This window comes from Stegostoma tigrinum, chromosome 12, assembly GCF_030684315.1.
Source record: "Stegostoma tigrinum isolate sSteTig4 chromosome 12, sSteTig4.hap1, whole genome shotgun sequence".
NCBI lineage: Eukaryota > Metazoa > Chordata > Chondrichthyes > Orectolobiformes > Stegostomatidae > Stegostoma > Stegostoma tigrinum.
Window position 1 is genome coordinate 30,425,182 of NC_081365.1, and position 20,617 is coordinate 30,445,798.

At 44.2% G+C, this 20,617-nt stretch overlaps 1 protein-coding gene across 4 annotated transcripts in view; it reads left to right on the forward strand.

The window, feature by feature from the left end:
* nfkbiz (nuclear factor of kappa light polypeptide gene enhancer in B-cells inhibitor, zeta) overlaps positions 1-20,617 on the forward strand; it is a 29,152-nt gene that overhangs the window by 6,317 nt on the left and 2,218 nt on the right. For 3 of the 4 annotated variants that reach the window (XM_048541080.2, XM_048541081.2, XM_048541079.2), the window contains exons 2-11: positions 15,006-15,130; positions 15,572-15,605; positions 15,730-15,833; positions 16,125-16,813; positions 17,533-17,638; positions 18,016-18,162; positions 18,860-18,923; positions 19,640-19,812; positions 19,985-20,095; positions 20,431-20,598. In XM_048541080.2, coding sequence (XP_048397037.1) covers positions 15,006-15,130; positions 15,572-15,605; positions 15,730-15,833; positions 16,125-16,813; positions 17,533-17,638; positions 18,016-18,162; positions 18,860-18,923; positions 19,640-19,812; positions 19,985-20,095; positions 20,431-20,598 — 1,721 coding nt within the window. Of the gene's footprint in view, positions 1-13,880; positions 14,328-15,005; positions 15,131-15,571; positions 15,606-15,729; positions 15,834-16,124; positions 16,814-17,532; positions 17,639-18,015; positions 18,163-18,859; positions 18,924-19,639; positions 19,813-19,984; positions 20,096-20,430; positions 20,599-20,617 lie in introns of those variants that run through there. The other variant, XM_048541078.2, reaches the window with a different exon arrangement.

Sequence of the window (20,617 nt, forward strand, 5' to 3'; positions counted from 1 at the left end):
GATGCAGTGGGGGAAGGGGAGATTTTGAAACTGGTGAAGTCCACATTGATACCATATGGCTGCAGGGTTCCCAGGCGGAATATGAGTTGCTGTTCCTGCAACCTTCGGGTGGCATCATTGTGGCAGTGCAGGAGGCCCATGATGGACATGTCATCAAGAGAATGGGAGGGGGAGTGGAAATGGTTTGCGACTGGGAGGTGCAGTTGTTTGTTGCGAACTGAGCGGAGGTGTTCTGCAAAGCGGTCCCCAAGCCTCCGCTTGGTTTCCCCAATGTAGAGAAAGCCGCACCGGGTACAGTGGATGCAGTATACCACATTGGCAGATGTGCAGGTGAACCTCTGCTTAATGTGGAATGTCATCTTGGGGCCTGGGATGGGGGTGAGGGAGGAGGTGTGGGGACAAGTGTAGCATTTCCTGCGGTTGCAGGGGAAGGTGCCGGGTGTGGTGGGGTTGGAGGGCAGTGTGGAGCGAACAAGGGAGTCACGGAGAGAGTGGTCTCTCCGGAAAGCAGACAGGGGTGGGGATGGAAAAATGTCTTGGGTGGTGGGGTCGGATTGTAAATGGCGGAAGTGTCGGAGGATAATGCGTTGTATCCGGAGGTTGGTAGGGTGGTGTGTGAGAACGAGGGGGATCCTCTTGGGGCGGTTGTGGCGGGGGCGGGGTGTGAGGGATGTGTCGCGGGAAATGCGGGAGACGCGGTCAAGGGCGTTCTCAATCACCGTGGGGGGGAAGTTGCGGTCCTTAAAGAACTTGGACATCTGGGATGTGCGGGAGCCCACCGACTCCCACAGCTACCTAGAATACACCTCCTCCCACCCACCCTCCTGCAAAAACTCCATCCCCTATTCCCAATTCCTCCGCCTCCGCCGCATCTGCTCCCACGATAAGACATTCCACTCCCGCACATCCCAGATGTCCAAGTTCTTTAAGGACCGCAACTTCCCCCCCACGGTGATTGAGAACGCCCTTGACCGCGTCTCCCGCATTTCCCGCGACACATCCCTCACACCCCGCCCCCGCCACAACCGCCCCAAGAGGATCCCCCTCGTTCTCACACACCACCCTACCAACCTCCGGATACAACGCATTATCCTCCGACACTTCCGCCATTTACAATCCGACCCCACCACCCAAGACATTTTTCCATCCCCACCCCTGTCTGCTTTCCGGAGAGACCACTCTCTCCGTGACTCCCTTGTTCGCTCCACACTGCCCTCCAACCCCACCACACCCGGCACCTTCCCCTGCAACCGCAGGAAATGCTACACTTGTCCCCACACCTCCTCCCTCACCCCCATCCCAGGCCCCAAGATGACATTCCACATTAAGCAGAGGTTCACCTGCACATCTGCCAATGTGGTATACTGCATCCACTGTACCCGGTGCGGCTTTCTCTACATTGGGGAAACCAAGCGGAGGCTTGGGGACCGCTTTGCAGAACACCTCCGCTCAGTTCGCAACAAACAACTGCACCTCCCAGTCGCAAACCATTTCCACTCCCCCTCCCATTCTCTTGATGACATGTCCATCATGGGCCTCCTGCACTGCCACAATGATGCCACCCGAAGGTTGCAGGAACAGCAACTCATATTCCGCCTGGGAACCCTGCAGCCATATGGTATCAATGTGGACTTCACCAGTTTCAAAATCTCCCCTTCCCCCACTGCATCCCTAAACCAGCCCAGTTCATCCCCTCCCCCCACTGCACCACACAACCAGCCCAGCTCTTCCCCCCCACCCACTGCATCCCAAAACCAGTCCAACCTGTCTCTGCCTCCCTAACCGGTTCTTCCTCTCACCCATCCCTTCCTCCCACCCCCAGCCGCACCCCCAGCTACCTACTAACCTCATCCCACCTCCTTGACCTGTCCGTCTTCCCTGGACTGACCTATCCCCTCCCTACCTCCCCACCTACACCCTCTCCACCTATCTTCTTTGCTCTCCATCTTCGGTCCGCCTCCCCCTCTCTCCCTATTTATTCCAGTTCCCTCCCCCCATCCCCCTCTCTGATGAAGGGTCTAGGCCCGAAACGTCAGCTTTTGTGCTCCTGAGATGCTGCTTGGCCTGCTGTGTTCATCCAGCCTCACATTTTATTATCTTGGAATCTCCAGCATCTGCAGTTCCCATTATCACCAGATAGATAAGGTGATTTAAGAAATAGCATGGTATATTTGACTTTAATTGTCCAAGAGGTTGTAATGGCACTGTATTTAATAGTTAAGCCAATGTTCAGTTTTGGTTGGCACCCTATAAGAATGATGTGATTGCATGAGAAAGAGTGCAGAGCGGCTTCATCAGGATATTGTCTGGATGGACTGTTCCAGCTATGAGGACTGATTGGATTGTTTCTCTTGGAGCAGAGAAGTGCAAAGTTGATGCACAAAGTTCTGAGGAGTTAGATAGATAGGGAGAGCCTTTCATTCCTTCGACAGATCAAAAACCAGGAGGTACAGTTTTTAAATTAAGAAGCCGGATGTTTAATGGGGATCTGAGGATTTATTTTCACTTGGGGCGGGGGCGTGGTGTTAGCGGCGACATGGTGGGTATCTGACATTCTCTTGTCCAAAAGGGTCTCAGAGATAGGAACCTTCAACACATATTTTAAGTGGTATTTAGATGACCACTTGAAACACTGTAGCACACAAAGCTGTGAGCCAAGAGAAGGAAACTGGGATTAAAAGAGATGCCTAATGACTGGTGTTGATACGTGGGGTTGAAGGGTCTTTTTACCACTCTGTTAGAGTTTTGAGTCGATGAATTTAATAACCCCCATGGTTGCCAAAATAACAAATTTCCATGTTGATTCCTGAGGCTTTAGTAATCACTGAATGGAAAGCTGCTCCTTGGACTCTGGCTGTTTCCAGGAAATTCTCCAGTGAGATCAGAGGTACATAAGTGAGGTGATGCTTGCTCAAGACAGGAGGAAGAGATCAGCCTCTCAAACCAGTTAAGTGTGCCCCTTAAAGCAGTACCTCAAAAGGTGCAAGGATCTCAGGAAGGCAGGAAAGGTTTTGTTTTACATTCATTCACGAGCAGTGGAAATATCACTGGCTGGTCCAAAATTTACTGCCAATCCCTAATTGCCCAGGAGAAAGTGGTGATTAGCTGCCTCCTTAAACTGCTGCAATCATTGGGGTGCAGGTACACCTCACATTTCTATTAGGGAGGGAGCTCAAAACTTTGACCCCATGACAGCGAACGAATGGTGATTATACGTCCAACTTGAGGTGGTCTGCAGCTTTGAAGGTGAATGTGCAAGTTGTGTGTTTCCATGCAACTGCTGTCTTTGTCCTTCTTAGTAGCAAAGATCATAGGGTTGGAAAGTGCTGTTGATGGATCCTGGATGAGTTGCTGCAGTGTATCTGGTTGATAATGCCAGCAATGTATACCATGCATTTGTAGTAAAGTGAGTGAACATCAAAGATGTTGGATAGGGTGCCAATCAAGTGAGCTGCTTTGACCTGGTTGGTTTTGAATTTCTCCTGTATTGTTAGTGCTGCACTCATTCTGGCAAGTAGAAAGTATTCCATTGCTCTCCTGACTCGTACCACACGAGTGATACAAGCCTTTGATACGCCAAACATTACACGTCTGCTTATTCCCCTTCTCCAGGCACCACTTCACATCACCAACTGAACAGTGAACACTCAGTCACCTTTATGCTCTCCCTCCTACTGTCTCACAGCCACTCTTCACAAACATTGTCCTTCCCTTCTGTCGCCATTATTGCGTGGCACGGTGGCTCAGTGGTTAGCACTGCAGCCTCACAGCGCCAGTGACCCTGGTTCGATTCCAGCCTCGGGCGACTGTCTATGTGGAGTTTGCACATTCTCCCCGTGTCTACGTGGGTTTCCTCTGGCTGCTCCGGTTTCCTCCCACAGTCCAAAGATGTGCAGGCTAAGCGGATTGGCCATGCTAAATTGCCTGTAGTGTTCAGGGGTGTGTGGATTATAGGGGGATGGGTCTGGGTGGGATGCTTCAAGGGGTGGTGTAGACTTGTTGGGCCGAAGGGCCTGTTTCCACACTGTAGGGAATCTAATCTAACCTAACACCCCTCTGCTTCTCTTACAGAAGAGAGGTCATTAGTCCTGGGATATGCAGAGAACTTAGGTTGGTGTGGAGGGAAGTGGACAAGTGACATCCACCTCTAACTCTTGGTAATGCATGCACAGTGTGAGGCCTTGTTCAGGAGGCTGCATGTGTCAGTAGTGACCTGTTGTTCAAAAATAAGTCTTTTGAAATGCAGATGCTAACATGTAAAGAGAACTGGACATCTGTCTGTAGAACCTGTTCTGAGAATCTGGGCTCCTTTTTGTGCTGAATCTCGCTGTCACTCTGACTTTAGAACAGCTCGTGACTGGGAAGACAGCTGATACTGATTATCTTGTTTGAAGGCAAACTGATAGCAAAGAAGTTGAAGTACCAGACATGTAGCGTAATGTCTAAGAGGTTGGAAATCACCTGAACTGCAGTAAGAACACATTTTCCCAGAACTATTGTGGAAAGTGGGCTCTCACCTAGGTGGGGCTGAGACTGGTTATTTTCACTGTTTGAAGGTATTCTAGCCTGTCAGTTTTACTGAACTAACATTCCCTGATGTACATTCATCTCACTGACTAGTCAAATTCTACACTGTTCAAGAATTCTGCGAATGCTAGGACCTCGGTTAATTACCTCTTTGCGTATAACTTAGCAAACAGCTCCCAGGGGATTGTCTGGTTGCTTGCAAGCTTGTATCGGTTCTGAAGTGGGAGAAATCACCCCAAAGTTTTGGCTCTTTAACTCCCTTCCATCCAGTCCCACCCATACCCAAATCAGCCTCCTTTTGGCTGTTAAATTTCAGACCCTGGTGTTAGCTTCCATGTACGTGCTGACAAAATCCAGCTCTACTATCACTTTCCTTGACCTGTCCACTGCCTCTGTGCTGTTAAATTATTCACACGGTCTTGGATGAATATAACTTCATCCAGTTCAACACCGGGGAGATTAATGCCATTGTCTTGGCCTGTTCCATGAAATCTATACCCTCCGCGTCAACTTCTTTCCCCCATATAAACTATTTTGCTAGAATTAACCAGACTGCTTACAATGTCAACATTCTATTGACCTTAAGCTGATTTTCAATCATTTATCTATTGCTTCATCACATTCCATTTTTTTTAAAAAATCACCTATTTCTGGCTTTGTAATGTCACTTGTTTTCACTTTCTTCCTTCAGCCGATCTGCTTCTCAATCCTTCATTCCTGTCAGCTTTGACAACTGCAGTGTTCTACAGGTCACTCTCCTGTTCTCTACTTTGCATAAACAATCCTTATCAAGCCCACTACATCTATCTCAAAGCATTTCTAACACTAATTCCTGCATGTTCAAACAATCTGGTCACTTATCCATTCAGCATTTACGTCTCTCCTTAAAGCTCATTTCTTTGACTAAGTGTCCACAGGCCAACAGCATTGAGTATTGTCCCAAAATCAAATGTTTCTCTTCCCTGTCTGTGTGTTGATACTGCTAATTAATTGAAATGTTGCAAAACATTATAACAAGTTTTGCAGCTTCCAGTGTACATCTTCTGTTTTCGATACCCTCTGGCAATGATGGTTTGAAGGCTTAGGTCTGCTTGTTTGAATTTTTTTTGTTTTAAATCAGATGTATTAGAGATATTACTCCAATAGCCAAAAAGCAGGACAGAAAGGAATATGATTAGATCTATTGGAGTGACTTATCTAAGGTTAAATAACAACTGGGGGAATTACCTCGACTAATGTTTCATGGTAATGACCTTTAAGACATTTACTTGCCCTATGCCAATTTGCTCGCAATCCAATAGTAAACAGATTATTTGCTCCTTTTGTGGTTTAGCTTTTTAAATTAATACTAATATGCAAATACTCAGCAGAACCTTTTTGAGTTCTGCCTGTGTAATTGGTACTTGAGTGGACCACAACTCTCCTTCACCCATTCCAATTCCTTCTGTAGCTCTAAAGAGATGGTTTAACCCTGGCACTAACCCTTATTGAGGCTTTTAGCTGCAAAGAGGAGTATGTCAAATTATACCACACTCTGCCACAACGACACTCCTTTTCGCTTTTCCCCACTTGAGTGGTCATCTTGCTTTGTTGTAGTCAGTCTGATCATCCCCTCTACAGACGTGCTGTCTTCGACCATTGCCATGTTTAATCAACTTTTCTCCAGTGTTACTTCACCTCCAGTCACGACTTCTTGTCCCTGATCACAGGTTCTTTCAATTTATTCTGACTTGAGGGATCTGACTGTCTCCTTGGACAGTGCCCAAGTAACTTGCTCCTTCCATGATGTACTGATCTCTGAAGGCCAAACTCCAACTCGACCATTCTGAGCCAAAGTTCCTCTGGTTACAAACACTTGTAAAGATATAATTTCTGAGGATCAAACCTGCTTTCACATGGTACAGCTGCAATACACCACATACCCTGCCATTTATAATTTGTTTTTTATTTAACTAATGAGGTTTCAAGTATCACTCTGATTATCCATAGTTATATCACAGTTTTTACCTAGTTAGGTTGTAGCTCCCTCGTACTAGTTTTAGAGAGAGGCCAAAAAAACTTAAATCTTCCCAACAAATCATGTACCTACTTGTTAGTTAATGCTTCCAGACTGGAGTTGACTGGTCTTGTGATCTCTGCTCCATCTGTTGTACCACACATTCCGTTTCTTTAACAAACAATCAGGCAAGTACTTTTTCCCTCATTACAACAAATTCCCAGAGTTAAGCATGCAGTCTCCAGCTATGTCGAACTCTACACATGGTATTCTATTTCTGAGCAAGTTATAGAGCCTTCCACAATCTGCTTCATATAACAACTGAGGAGGGAAGGAAAATTATCAGACAGAATCTTTAAAAATCACTTCACTAGTTTAGTAGTCAAGAAAATATACAAACGTGGAATTCTGCAGATGTAAGATTTCATTGACATTCCATTTCTTCTAGTCAGTAAGGTTTTTGACATGGTCTCGCATGGCAGACTATTTTAAAGAGGTTAAGTGCATATAGAATCCAAACACCAAACTAGATCGAAAACTGACTTTGCAGCAGGAAGCAGAGGCTGATGGTTGAAGGACATTTTTATGACCAAAAGCCTGTGTCCCAGTGTGATAAATCAGGGCTTGATGCGGAGTCCCCCTCGTTGTGTACCTTTTTAATGGTATAGACATGAATGTAGTAAGTTTGCAGATGACACACAAAACTTGGCAGTGTGGTAAATAACGAGGAGGAGAGACTAAAACTATGTGATGATATTGATGGGCTGAATAGTGGCAACTGGAATTTATTCCTGGGGGGAAAAAAAAATGAGGCAAGGGAATGGAGAGGACTAGTGAGGCAAAGGAGCACATGTGGACTGGTAGGACACGAGGGAGTACAAACAATCAGAATAACCTGGGTGTGCATGTCTCATGGATCCTTGAAGGCAGCAAGATATGAAGATATATGAGAATGAATAAGGTCTGCTTGTTTTTATTAGCCAAGACATTGAGACAAGAGCTCAGGATGTTATGATAGAGCTGTATATAATGTTTGTCAGGCCACATTTGGACCACTGTATACAGTTCTGGTTGCTGTGCTATAGAAGTGTTAGGGGAAATTCTGGGTATAACGTGGGTCAGTTCAAGTTAATCTCATTAATCGCAAACTGGGATTCAAATAAAGTAGGGAGTTTTACTTCCCCTAGTAAACAATGACTTAAGTTCCCTTTCACTTGTTCAAGGAAAATAGGTTAAAAAGAAAAATAATTTCTCGCAGGCAGGCTCGCTCAAGATGTTGATTGACCGACAACTTTACAGCACTAACCCTGAGATGGAATGTGGGGGTGGCTCTGTACTACACTGAAAGAAACACTCCTAAACAAAACGATGGAGTTTAGTCAAGGATGAGAAGAAAGGTGGTAGGAGGGGATATAGCAGCTGGCAACATTAGTGGTAAGACTGTCTGCCTGCCACTTTTGGAATTTGTAAGAAAACAAGCTGTCATCTTGAATAGACCATTTTGGAATTGGAATGATGTACTGTTTACATGACTTATGATGTATAAATAAAGGCTAAATCTTTGAGTTAGAGTGCTACTTCAGAATCTTTTCTGGGGTACACTGGCCCAATAAACAATCATTATCCTGTATCCTGAGGCTCCTGAGATTATCTCATAAAATAGTCAACCACAACAGAAAGATATGATTGCATTACAAGGAGTACAGAACAGATTCACCAAGATGTTGCTGGAGCTGGAGACTAGATGCTCGAGTTGTTAGTTTAGAACAGAGAAGGCTGAGGTGGGTATCTGATTGAGATCCACAAAAATTAAGGAGCAGAGATGGTGAGAAATGTTTCCCCTTAATAGTGGGGTCAATAACTGGGAGGCCCAGTTTTAAAGTAAGGGATACTTTTAAAGTAAGGACTTCTGAGGGTTTGTGGTAGAAAGAAAATAAATCAGAGTTGTGGATATCTGGAACTCACTGCCTCAAAGGGTGTGAGAGGCAGGAAGCCGCCAGATGTTTAAAAACTGTTTAGATGAACACAGCATTGGAGACTACAGTGCAAGCGCTGGAAAATAGGATTCGAATAGATGTTTGATGACTGGCACAACAGGCCGAAGGGCTAGTTTCTGTGCTGTATAAACTCTGGCTGTATATCTACAGATTCATGACTGCTAAGGATACAAATCAATGTAGAAATATGAGTTGGGAGCAGGGATAGGTCACTTAGCACCTTAAACCTGCTCAACCTGAGAATGTAATATATGGGCCGGTCTGATTACTCTGTGTTCCTTTTGAGCCTTTGTAGCCTTCAACCCCTGCATTTCGAGTACCTATCCATCTCAGCCTTAAAAATATTCAAAGACAGCTTAAAACACTTTGTTTTGAGGAAGAGTCCCAATGACTCTTGACCCTGTAAGAAAAATAATTCTCCTCCTCGCTGTCTTAAATGGATGGCACTTTATCTTTGATACAGTTAGCTTGAGAAACTTCCACTCTATCAACACCCGTCGATTAAGTCACCCATTACTCTTCCAATATCCAGGATTAGAAAATTCTGATCTCCGATTAAGGGGATTTTAAACTGCATAATCTTACATTCCCCAACACTGTACCAGACACGCTCCCTTTTCAACATTATTACTTGTGCTTTTGTGTTTGTCTTTTTTTTCCCCTTTTTTGGGGTTAGTATGTAATAAAATTCCTTTCTCTTTCACTGCAAAAAAAACTTAATTTTCTAACAAACATTTAATTGAAATGTGACAGCTGTGTGCCCAAAAGAGAGAAAAGTATACGATGCAACGATGCAATTGACTCAGAGGGGTTAAAAAGAGGGGATCCAATTTCCCCCCCCCCCCACCTTTTATCTGGCTATAATAAACCCCACCTCTTTTTAGCACCCTGTGACTGTTTTACTGAGTTTAGAAGGCTTTTGGATTCCCTGTTATGCTGGATGCCAGTTTCTGCTCGTAAATGTTCTTTGCTCCTCTTATTTACTTTTTTAAATTCCCCTTTGAATCTTCTGTCTTCAGCCTGGCTATCGGTGGTCCACATGATCTGCGATAAGCCCACTTTTTGTTTTCTTCTTCTTCTCCTCTTTTGTGATTTTGGGGGAGCTCTGAATTTGTTTACCGGGCCTTCCCCTTTGTTGGATTACACCATAACTGTACTTGAACTGTATCTTCAATGCTTAGTTGCAGTCTTTAATGTGATTATTTTGATACTAGTTTATCTGGATCAGAGCCATTCTTTCCCATAGATGTTAGTTTCCCTCTATTTAATTATTCTTACTCTGGATTGCTTCATTTTGATCCCACAGCAAGCCTAAATCTTGCGATACAATAATTGTTGTTTCTTAAATGTTACCTGACAGATATTTGATCCAGAGATAATGGGAACTGCAGATGCTGGAGAATTCCAAGATAATGAAATATGAGGCTGGATGAACACAGCAGGCCAAGCAGCATCTCAGGAGCACAAAAGCTGACGTTTTGGGCCTAGACCCTTCATCAGAGAGGGGGATGGGGAGAGGGAACTGGAATAAATAGGGAGAGAGGGGGAGGTGGACCGAAGATGGAGAGTCAAGAAGATAGGTGGAGAGAGTATAGGTAGGGAGGGGATAGGTCAGTCCAGGGAAGACGGACAGGTCAAGGAGGTGGGATGAGGTTAGTAGGTAGATGGGGGTGTGGCTTGGGGTGGGAGGAAGGGATGGGTGAGAGGAAGAACAGGTTAGGGAGTCAGAGACAGGTTGGACTGGTTTTGGGATGCAGTGGGTGGGGGGGAAGAGCTGGGCTGGTTGTGTGGTGCAGTGGGGGGAGGGGACGAACTGGGCTGGTTTAGGGATGCAGTTGGGGAAGGGGAGATTTTGAAACTGGTGAAGTCCACATTGATACCATATGGCTGCAGGGTTCCCAGGCGGAATATGAGTTGCTGTTCCTGCAACCTTCGGGTGGCATCATTGTGGCACTGCTGGAGGCCCATGATGGACATGTCATCTAAAGAATGGGAGGGGGAGTGGAAATGGTTTGCGACTGGGAGGTGCAGTTGTTTGTTGCGAACTGAGCGGAGGTGTTCTGCAAAGCGGTCTCCAAGCCTCCGCTTGGTTTCCCCAGTGTAGAGGAAGCCACACCGGGTACAGTGGATGCAGTATACCACATTGGCAGATGTGCAGGTAAACCTCTGCTTAATGTGGAATGTCATCTTGGGGCCTGGGATAGGGGTGAGGGAAGAGGTGTGGGGGCAAGTGTAGCATTTCCTGCGGTTGCAGGGGAAGGTGCCGGGTGTGGTGGGGTTGGAGGGCAGTGTGGAGCGAACAAGGGAGTCACGGAGAGTGTGGTCTCTCCGGAAAGCAGACAGGGGTGGGGATGGAAAAATGTCTTGGGTGGTGGAGTCGGATTGTAAATGGCGGAAGTGTCGGAGGATGATGTGTTGTATCCGGAGGTTGGTAGGGTGGTGTGTGAGAACGAGGGGGATCCTCTTTGGGCGGTTGTGGCGGGGGCGGGGTGTGAGGGATGTGTTGCAGGAAATGCGGGAGACGCGGTCAAGGGCGTTCTCGATCACTGTGGGGGGAAAGTTGCGGTCCTTGAAGAACTTGGACATCTGGGATGTGCGGGAGTGGAATGTCTTATCGTGGGAGCAGATGCGGCGGAGGCGGAGGAATTGGGAATAGGGGATGGAATTTTTGCAGGAGGGTGGGTGGGAGGAGGTGTATTCTAGGTAGCTGTGGGAGTCGGTGGGCTTGAAATGGACATCAGTTACAAGCTGGTTGCCTGAGATGGAGACTGAGAGGTCCAGGAAGGTGAGGGATGTGCTGGAGATAGCCCAGGTGAACTGAAGGTTGGGGTGGAAGATGTTGGTGAAGTGGATGAACTGTTCGAGCTCCTCTGGGGAGCAAGAGGCGGCGCCGATACAGTCATCAATGTACCGGAGGAAGAGGTGGGGTTTGGGGCCTGTGTAGGTGCGGAAGAGGGACTGTTCCACGTAACCTACAAAGAGGCAGGCATAGTTGGGACCCATGCGGGTGCCCGTGGCCACCCCCTTAGTCTGTAGGAAGTGGGAGGAGTCAAAAGAGAAGTTGTTGAGGGTGAGGACGAGTTCAGCTAGGCGGATGAGGGTGTCGGTGGAGGGGGACTGGTCGGGCCTGCGGGACAGGAAGAAGCGGAGGGCCTTGAGGCCATCTGCATGCGGAATGCAGGTGTATAGGGACTGGACGTCGATGGTGAAGATGAGGTGTTGGGGGCCAGGGAATTGGAAGTCCTGGGGGAGGTGGAGGGCGTGGATGGTGTCACGGACGTAGGTGGGGAGTTCCTGGACCAAAGGGGAGAAAATGGAGTCCAGATGGGTGGAGATGAGTTCGGTGGGGCAGGAGCAGGTTGAGACAATGGGTCGACCAGGGCAGGCAGGTTTGTGGATTTTGGGAAGGAGATAGAAACGGGCTGTGCGGGGTATATTTGATCCACTTTGCTGGACCTTGTTCCCAGCAACGAGGTCTAGCAGTGTTTCCTTTATCCCGGGACTGGAAATACATGCTTCAGAAAAGTACCGTGAATACACTTGAGGAACTCTTAGTTATTCTCCATTCTTTTCACTACTACTTTCGGCATCTGTATCAAGAGAATTAAAGTTCTCTATTATATGAATTCTTGCACAACTTTAACTTACTTGACTGCACTAACTTTGCAGCATTTTGACAACAGTAAAGGCAAAGTAACCTTAAATGTCTAGTGTAAAAGTAATTTTTCTATTAACAGCATAATTTCATCTCTCTGTCTCACATACAACAGTGCTTACAACGCAGATTCTTAATTCCAGTGTCAAAGACCTGTGGAACTTTTCAGTCATTGTGTGTGTACACAATTGTTTAGAAAACATGACAAATTGTATTGCTAACATCCAAAGTTGTTTTGAGGAATATTGCTGGAGAGAGAAGGAGAAACTTGCAGAGCTCAGACATTTGAAGGCTGGACCCACCCTTGGGAGGCCAAAAGTATGTTGAATAGAGGAGAAGACATGTACACGTGCTGGAGGGTTTTGGGCTGGATGTGTTTGTAGTGAGAGCACAGGCAAGGCCTTGGAGGGATTTGTGTCCAATGATGTGTATTTTAAAACTTAGTTGTTAATTGACCCGAGTCCAGTACAGGAATGGAGTAAAAGTGTATTGGGTGAATGGGATTTATTTGTGTAAGTTTGAACATGGGCAACAAAGTTTTTTTTTGGACGACCTTAAGTTAATGGAGGGCAGAATATGGCAATTTGGCCAAAACCACTCTGTGTGCTAGTCAGGGCTGGAGTTGATCAGAGGTGAACGAGGGTTCCAGTAGCAGATGTGACCAGGCAGGGCAGACAGATGGTCTGTTATAGAAATCAAAGTGCACACTCCTTGTGATGGATGGTAAGCACAAGACGCTGTTGCCAACACTGTTTCATTCTGTGACAGTGACATGGAGCTGGAGAGAGGGAGAGTTAGGTGGAACTAATCAGTCTTTAGAAATGACTTGCATCATGAAAAATATGGATAATTTCTGTTTGCCCTTTGATCAGATGAAGACAAAGGTTGAAACTATACACGGAAATCTGAAAAAGAACAGAAAACGCTGGCTATACCAAAGAAACGAGCTGGTGTGCAATTCTGGCCCCTCTGTTACAGGAAGGATGTAATGAAGCTTGAAAGGGTTCAGAAAAGATTTTCAAGAATCTTAGCAGCATTGGAGGGTTTGAGCTACAGCAAGAGGCCAAATAGGCTGAATTTCCACTGGAGCATCACATGCTGAGGGGGGCACCTTTTAGAGGTTTATAAAATCATGAGGACCATGTAGGGTAAATAGATGGTCTTTGCCCTGGGGTGAGGGCGTCCAATACTAGAGGGCATAGGTTTAAGGAGAGAGGGGGAAAGATTTAAAAGGGACCTGAGGGTCAACTTTTGCACGTAGAAAGTACTATGTGTACGGAATGAGCTGCCAGAGGAAGTGGTGGAGGCTGGTACAATTACAACATTTAACAGGCATCTGGATGGTTAGATAATTAGGAAGGGTCTAGAGGGATATGAGCCAAATGCCTGCAAATGGAACTAGATTTATTTAGGATTTCTGGTAGGCATGGACGAGTTGGACCGAAGGGTGTGTTTCTGTGCTTTACATCTCTACGACTCTAAATATTTGAGCAAAAGGTTTAGGGTGATTTCTAATTCGGCTTTTTTTTTAGCGAAAGTGGGGAAAAAACGTTTCGATCTGCAAAATAATCAGCTTTCTCGCTAGAGGCGGGAGTAATACAAAACGTTGCATAGTTCCGCCTCTTTCTCCTCCTCATTTCCAGTAAAATCTCTTTTTTTTTACATTTTTTTACGGTAAACCCAGCCCTTTTTGACGCTTCACGGTGTTTGGGACGAATAGGACTCGACAGTCGCATGAATGAACCCTGCCTCCCGGGAAGGGCTTTTTTAAGAGGGGGAGGGCGAGTGCAGCGAATTGGTAATTTAGACTGGGAGCACTGAGCTGGTTTGGTTCGTCTGTAGCGAGCAGAGTCGCTTAGCAAGATTTATTTTGAGTGCAGTGCAGTTTGATTGTCCTCTACCCTAACGGCAGACTGTGTGTGGAGGTTTTTAAGTATAGTCTGAAAGATGATTCTGGACAGAGGCAGCGAGAATGGCAGCGAGCCGGAGAGCTGTATGATGTCCAGCCCGATGAACTTGGGTTACTTTTACCAGAGCTCGCCTGGGGACAGCGAGCCGCGCTCCCCGTTTACACCCACATCACCACAGTCTGACTCCGACAGTCAGAGCGGAGCTCAAACAGATAGAGGCTACGGGAGCGCTCAGTCCACAGGTATCTCCAGGGCTCTGACCCTGCCTTCTTTTTAGGTTTTTTTTTGATTTTTGTCTTTCCTAAACATCGCATTTTTTGTGTGTGTGGGGGGGAATCGCTGTAACCCATTCAACTTTATTTATAAAACGTTTTTCCTTGTTCAATTCAATTTCCCGTTTGCTTTCTTTCCTCCCTCCCTCCCTCCCTCCTTCCCTTCCACTGTTTCTTTTTACCTTCTCGATGAGCAAGCAGCTTTTTGGATCTTCACTTCGAGTTCGACATCATTGCGTCGTACTGGTTTAAAAGTAAGGGAGAACGGGGGCGCTGTTTTTGCTCCGACTTGTACCTACGCTGGTTGTTTTTTTTGCTCTCTTTAAAAACGTGAACCATTTCCTGCCCCCAAGCGCTGAACCGTTGCAGTTCGGTTTGAAACAAAAAAAATCTTCAACGAAAACCCGATTTAAATCACAGCGTCGACGAAGCCCAAACTGGAGCGTTAGGGTGAGAGCTATGTGTCAAATAATCATTGCGCCTCCAGCAGTTGGGGCGCAGTGTGCGCTTTCAATTTCTCGCATGTTTGTGTAAAATGTGAATAATCTGCGGTGGGTGTTTTATTTTCCACTTTTTTTTATTTTCCGGCGTGTAAGGTTTTTTTTGCTGCAGTTAATTTTTTTTGTCTTTGTATTCACTTCCAAACAGTCTGCTCTGATCCAGGAAGATCCCAGAAGCGACCCTTCCAAGGCGTTCGGGTGAAAAACCCTGTCAAGGAACTCCTTAACCACTTCAGGAACTCCCGCAAAACCAATAACCTGGAACAGTATCAGGTAACTGAACAAAATCCGGTAAATAAGATAACAAGGTGTAGAGCTGGATGAACACAGCAGGCCAAGCAGCATCTCGGGAGCACAAAAGCTGACGTTTCGGGTCTAGACCTTTCATCAGCTTTTGTGCTCCTAAGATGCTGCTTGGCCCGATGTGTTCATCCAGCTTCACACTTTGTTATCTCGAATTCTCCAGAATCTGCAGTTCCCATTATCTCTGATACAAAATCCGGTAAATGTATAGTTTAAGCCATTTTAACGTTTTAAAAGTCCTTTTAATATATTTAAAAATTTGCTTCTGTCGACTTGTATGCCATTTCACTTGTAGCATTAAAACTTTGATATTTTTGATAAGCAGTAGGCTAAATCTTCAAGAAGATTGTGTAGACTAGATGAAGGGAATTACAAAAATAATAGCCAAATTCTTTGTCTCCTCCAATGTAGCCCCAGTCGAATTCATCAGAGGAACATTTTTCACGTAAGTAACTTCCTCAACTATTTGTAATTCTGACGTGACTGACTTTATCAAATCAAAATGCTCCTTTTATTCACTATGTAGAATTAATAGCTTCTTTCTTTTTTTAAAAAAACACACAAAACAGAAATAAGAAGTCTCCTGAGTGGGGTGAAAAGGTCAGCTGTGGAAAATCTGTCAGATGCCCCTCCATACAAACAATTAGCAGCACAGTTATCACCTTACCTGCTGGTAAACATGTCAAATTCTTTCATCCTAGATGTGTGTTTATTTTTTGTTGTTGAATTAGTTTTGTGGTGCAAGATTCAGGATTGCAGATGACATTCATTTGAAATCTGATGAAGACAAACGATGATCATGTAATTTTTACAAAGATGATGAAACCTGTTTTATTGGAATCTTACAGTCTTGCTTTTGTTTTTCCTAGACTAGTAGATGGGCCTTCTGTGAGCATTAATTATAGCAATCCATTTTAATGCTTCTATCACTTGACTGATATCCATCTTTTTTTTGATTTATTAGACTCCACCCCAGACACCAAACTCTGTTGACATTTCAGATGGAGCCCACAAAACTGAAGCAAGTAATGATGTAAATCCAGATGCTCTTCGGGACATCATAAAAATGTTGCAAAATGACACCCAGCAGGTCTCCCTGAATACAGTCCAGGTCAACTGGGCCAGTGTTGCCAAGAATGATCAAGTTTTTCAGGCAAACAGTTATATGCCGGAGCTGCAGCAAAACCAACCGTCCCCTGGACAATGCCAACACTTGCGGCAGTTCCAAGTCCGTAGCCCACCTCAAGTCACTGGGCATCATGAAGGGTTTCAGTCGTTTCACAGTGTTGACCATTCTTCAAACTTCCAGCCAGTACTGCCAAGCGAACCACTCCCAGACATTCAGCAGGTGTCCAATGAATTTCCATCATTGATGTTTAACAGTTCAGAGCATGCTAATCCTTCTATTTCTGAGGGTTACCTAGTTCCTCAAGGCCTAGCTATGGGCAGTCAACCATCACCTGAATTTTACCTTCCAGGTTGCCGGTCTCTGCAACCAAACACTCAAGAAGGTATTTCTCATCCTGCATCCATGTACTATCCATCACAATCTCAAGGCAAGTCTTTCTTTCAATGGCAAATTGAACAAGAGGAGAAGAAATTATCCCACCTCACTCAAGAGCAACTCCTTTCCAAAGATGCTGATGGTGACACGTAAGTGCCTTTTTTTTTTGATTTTGGTGTATTCATGTTCAATAAAAAGAATAATCCTGACTTGTAGCTGATCCCTAGATTGTGTGCAATAATAGTTCTAGATTGCAGTTTCGGCCCTTTCTCTTTTGTTGTTTCTGCCCTCCTGTCTCTTTCTGGATGGCGACTGTGTGTACTTCTTTTTAAATTAAGAAAAGCCTCCCAGTAGCATCTCTATTGGTACAGCTATTGTTTATGCCATTATAGAGAAGAGACTGCATTCTTCACTTTGTGGTACGCTAGAGTTTCAGATCTCTGAGCAGTTGTAATCTAACATTCTGAGAAATTCCATCTTTTCAGTATTATATAGAACATTCATGTCTGTTCCTACTTGAGTTTAACAAACTTTTAAGGTTCATATCTGATGGTGTTCCAGCAAGTTTTCATCCTGATTATTGAATTTTTTTAATTGAGAAAAGGGTTCATGGCTAGTGCTTCTTAATGTGCAAATTTTCTTGGGGCTACTCAACATCTTAGTGGTTTGCTAAACATTTTTTGCTTGAAGTAGTAGCACCATTGTAAAAGTGCAGATTAGGCTAAAATGCTGCAGAATGCATGGCTTCATTTCTGAAAAGTAGGTATTGAGTTTGAGGGCACTAGAACTTGTGCAGTAGAGGGCCTGCATTATTGTCTATGGTACAAGTATTCTTTAATAACCTTTAAAATTTGTTTTACATTTCCAGGCTACTACACATTGCTGTAGCTCAGGGCAGACGGGCTCTTGCATATGTCCTTGGAAAGAACATGGCTGCAATTAACATGATGGATATTAAAGAACACAATGGCCAGGTATGTTGTCAAATAAGTAACTGATGCATTCCTGACAGTGAAGACACTGATGAATGAGGTGAAAATGTATGATTTTTAAGTCAGACTATTTTTTTGCACTAAGGGGTAGGTGTTTCAGTAAAGTTTTTTTTCCACAGAACAGGAAATGATGACTTCAGCAAAATGTCAAATGTTAATATATAACTTAAATTGATTTGTTTTTCAGTGCCAGTTGAGCTTGCATTTAGAGATTAGTTGATGATTTGTTTACTTACTACTTTGGTTGCTCGGCAAAAAAATCCACTCAGTTAGTCATTGATCTTTTTGTCACTGGTTTCCTGGTACAAGGTGGTTCTTCTGTGAAAGATTACACCAAGTATTTTTCTCTCCTTGAGCAGAGTGCTTTGCAGGTAGCTGTTGCTGCCAACCAGCACCTGATTGCTGAAGACCTAGTCAGCCTTGGAGCACAAGTGAATACTTCAGACTGCTGGGGCAGAACACCACTGCACGTGGTTGCAGAAAAAGGTTTTGTCCAAGTGCTTATGGTAAGTGTCTTTCTTCATTGAAAGAACATTTTTTGACTTTTGCTACTTCTTTAGAATGGCAATCTCAGGAGATTGCTGTTACCTGCAAAAATGGGAGCTTCACAAATGAACAGTTTCCCAAACATTGTAACTTAAAGACACAAGCACACCTTCAGTAGATATTGGATATTGCATCATTTGGATTTTGTTGAAAATATCAATTGCAGTTTTAAAATGTGTAGATTGCTCCAGTCTAAAAGATCCTTGCATGATTTTTTTCTATGACCATTGTTTCCTATTCATTTCCTCCTCAAGTTTCAATTTTAAATTGACCCATAATTCATATAACTCTTCGCTTTTTAACTAACCAACATACAGTTTACTATCGAAAGCAAGCATGTTCTCCATATTCCATTTGCTAGAGCCTACTTGCTGTACAAGCCAGCAACTCTCTTTGCACTACTCCAAACCACTTTGCTTGTTCCATTCCTGTCTATCTTTTTTGACTCTGTGCCCTTTTCTTACAGCTAGAGAGCTGTGCAGGTTACTTATATGTTAGTGGTTTTAAATGCAAGTCATCTTCTTTCAATGTTTTATAAATTCATTAAAATTACTTAATTTCAACTGAGATATTGGAATAAATTAACACATATATATGTGACACTTTGTTAATTGCCTATCATTTATTTATAAAATCTTATTTAATGCTTCTATGCAGGCCATTGAAAAGGGCTTGGCACGAAGTTGTCAGCATCTCAACCTTGAAGTTACCAACTTTGATGGTAAGTTTTTTTTTTAATTACTATCGGTCAGGAATCCTGTATCAAAACACCTAGGGACAGACTGGTTTTTAAGATAGATAGAATCCCTACAGTGTGGGAACAGGCCCTTCTGGCCCAACAAGTCCACACTGACCCTCAGAGCATCCCACGTAGACCCATTCACCTGATCTACACATCCCTGAACACTGGGTAAATTGGGATTAAAGAATATTTGTGGTTTGGGGTGCATTTAGTCTGGCTCCATATGTGCTCTCTGCAGGAAGAAAAACCTGTAGATTTGCTCAGTTCAGGACTTTGAATAAAAATCATTATTTTAATATCCAAATGAAGATTTTTACAAAGGGCCCAAAGTCAGTATGTGTACAGATCTGTTTTGGGCCCACTTTTCAAAAGACCCTTTTTTTTGGTTTTCAAACATATACAGATGAAGGATACCTGACCTTTTATCTCTTTATTTATACCACTAATCCCATCTCCAAATTACTCATGAACAGAAGTGATTTCAGACAGAGGTGCCCCTTCACTGGATACTGTCTCTTGTGCACCTGGAGATTCATCTGTTTTGAGAGAAACTCCTGTGTGTGCTCAATTTTTTTTTTAAAGTTTAATTGGGAAAGAAAGTGAAGTGAAATAGGGCTGCTGTCAATAATTTGTATGTGTATTTTTTTTAAGGTGAACTTATTACTAATTTTGAACCTTTTCATTCTGTGATTTAGGTATGACAGCTTTACACTGTGCTGTCCAAGCCCAGAATCGTGTGCTGCATGAGCTTCAGAACAAAGCTCATCAACGTCTATCTGTCGAAGTGCAGGAACTGTCCATCAAAAACAAGAACTTATTAGAAACAATTAAGACCCTTTTACAGATGGGTGCATCTATTGAAACTCGGGTGAGTTCAACTCTTGAGGTGATCAGTGATCAGACCACTTGGAAGAGCAACGATCATTACGTGGTTGAGGATACTTAAATTCAATTGGCAAAGACTAAATTATTAGCTTCCATTGTAAACAAATCTGAGATGGCCTGTCCCATGTTCTAACCAATGTGTCAATGTTCTCTAGGACCGAAAGAGTGGCCGTACAGCTTTGCATTTGGCTGCCGAGGAAGCAAATGTTGACATTCTCCGTTTCTTTCTTGACCAACCAACCAGCCTTAATGTTGTAAATGCTAAGGTGAGATGCAACAGAGACATTTGTAAACCATTCATTCACTGAAATGGTTTTTTTTGTCATGAGCACAGTATTTTGTGCATTTTGAGAGAGAGAGTTATCTATCATTGATCTTTGCTAAATATCCTGGCAGTTTGAAATTGTAACAATGCAAATGCATATCACCTGTTGGACTTTTTATAACTTCTTAACATTCATGTTATCTTGATGTGAAAACAAGGCCAATTTGTAAACTTAATACATCAGTGCTTAAAAGGAAGAGGTTTATGTGGGGTGCCTATGTTGTAGGAAATTTCCAAAGTTAGTACTTTTGTTTTTAACTTTTGTTCATCCTGCAGGCGTATAATGGCAACACCGCTCTTCATGTCGCAGCTGGCATGCAAGACCGAGTTAGTCAGGTAGACACTGTCCGGCTTCTGATGAGAAAGGGAGCTGATCCGAGTGCCAGAAACCTAGAGAATGAACAACCAGTGCATCTGGTGCCCGATGGTGCAAGAGGAGAAGAGGTGGGTGAGGCAAGGCAAC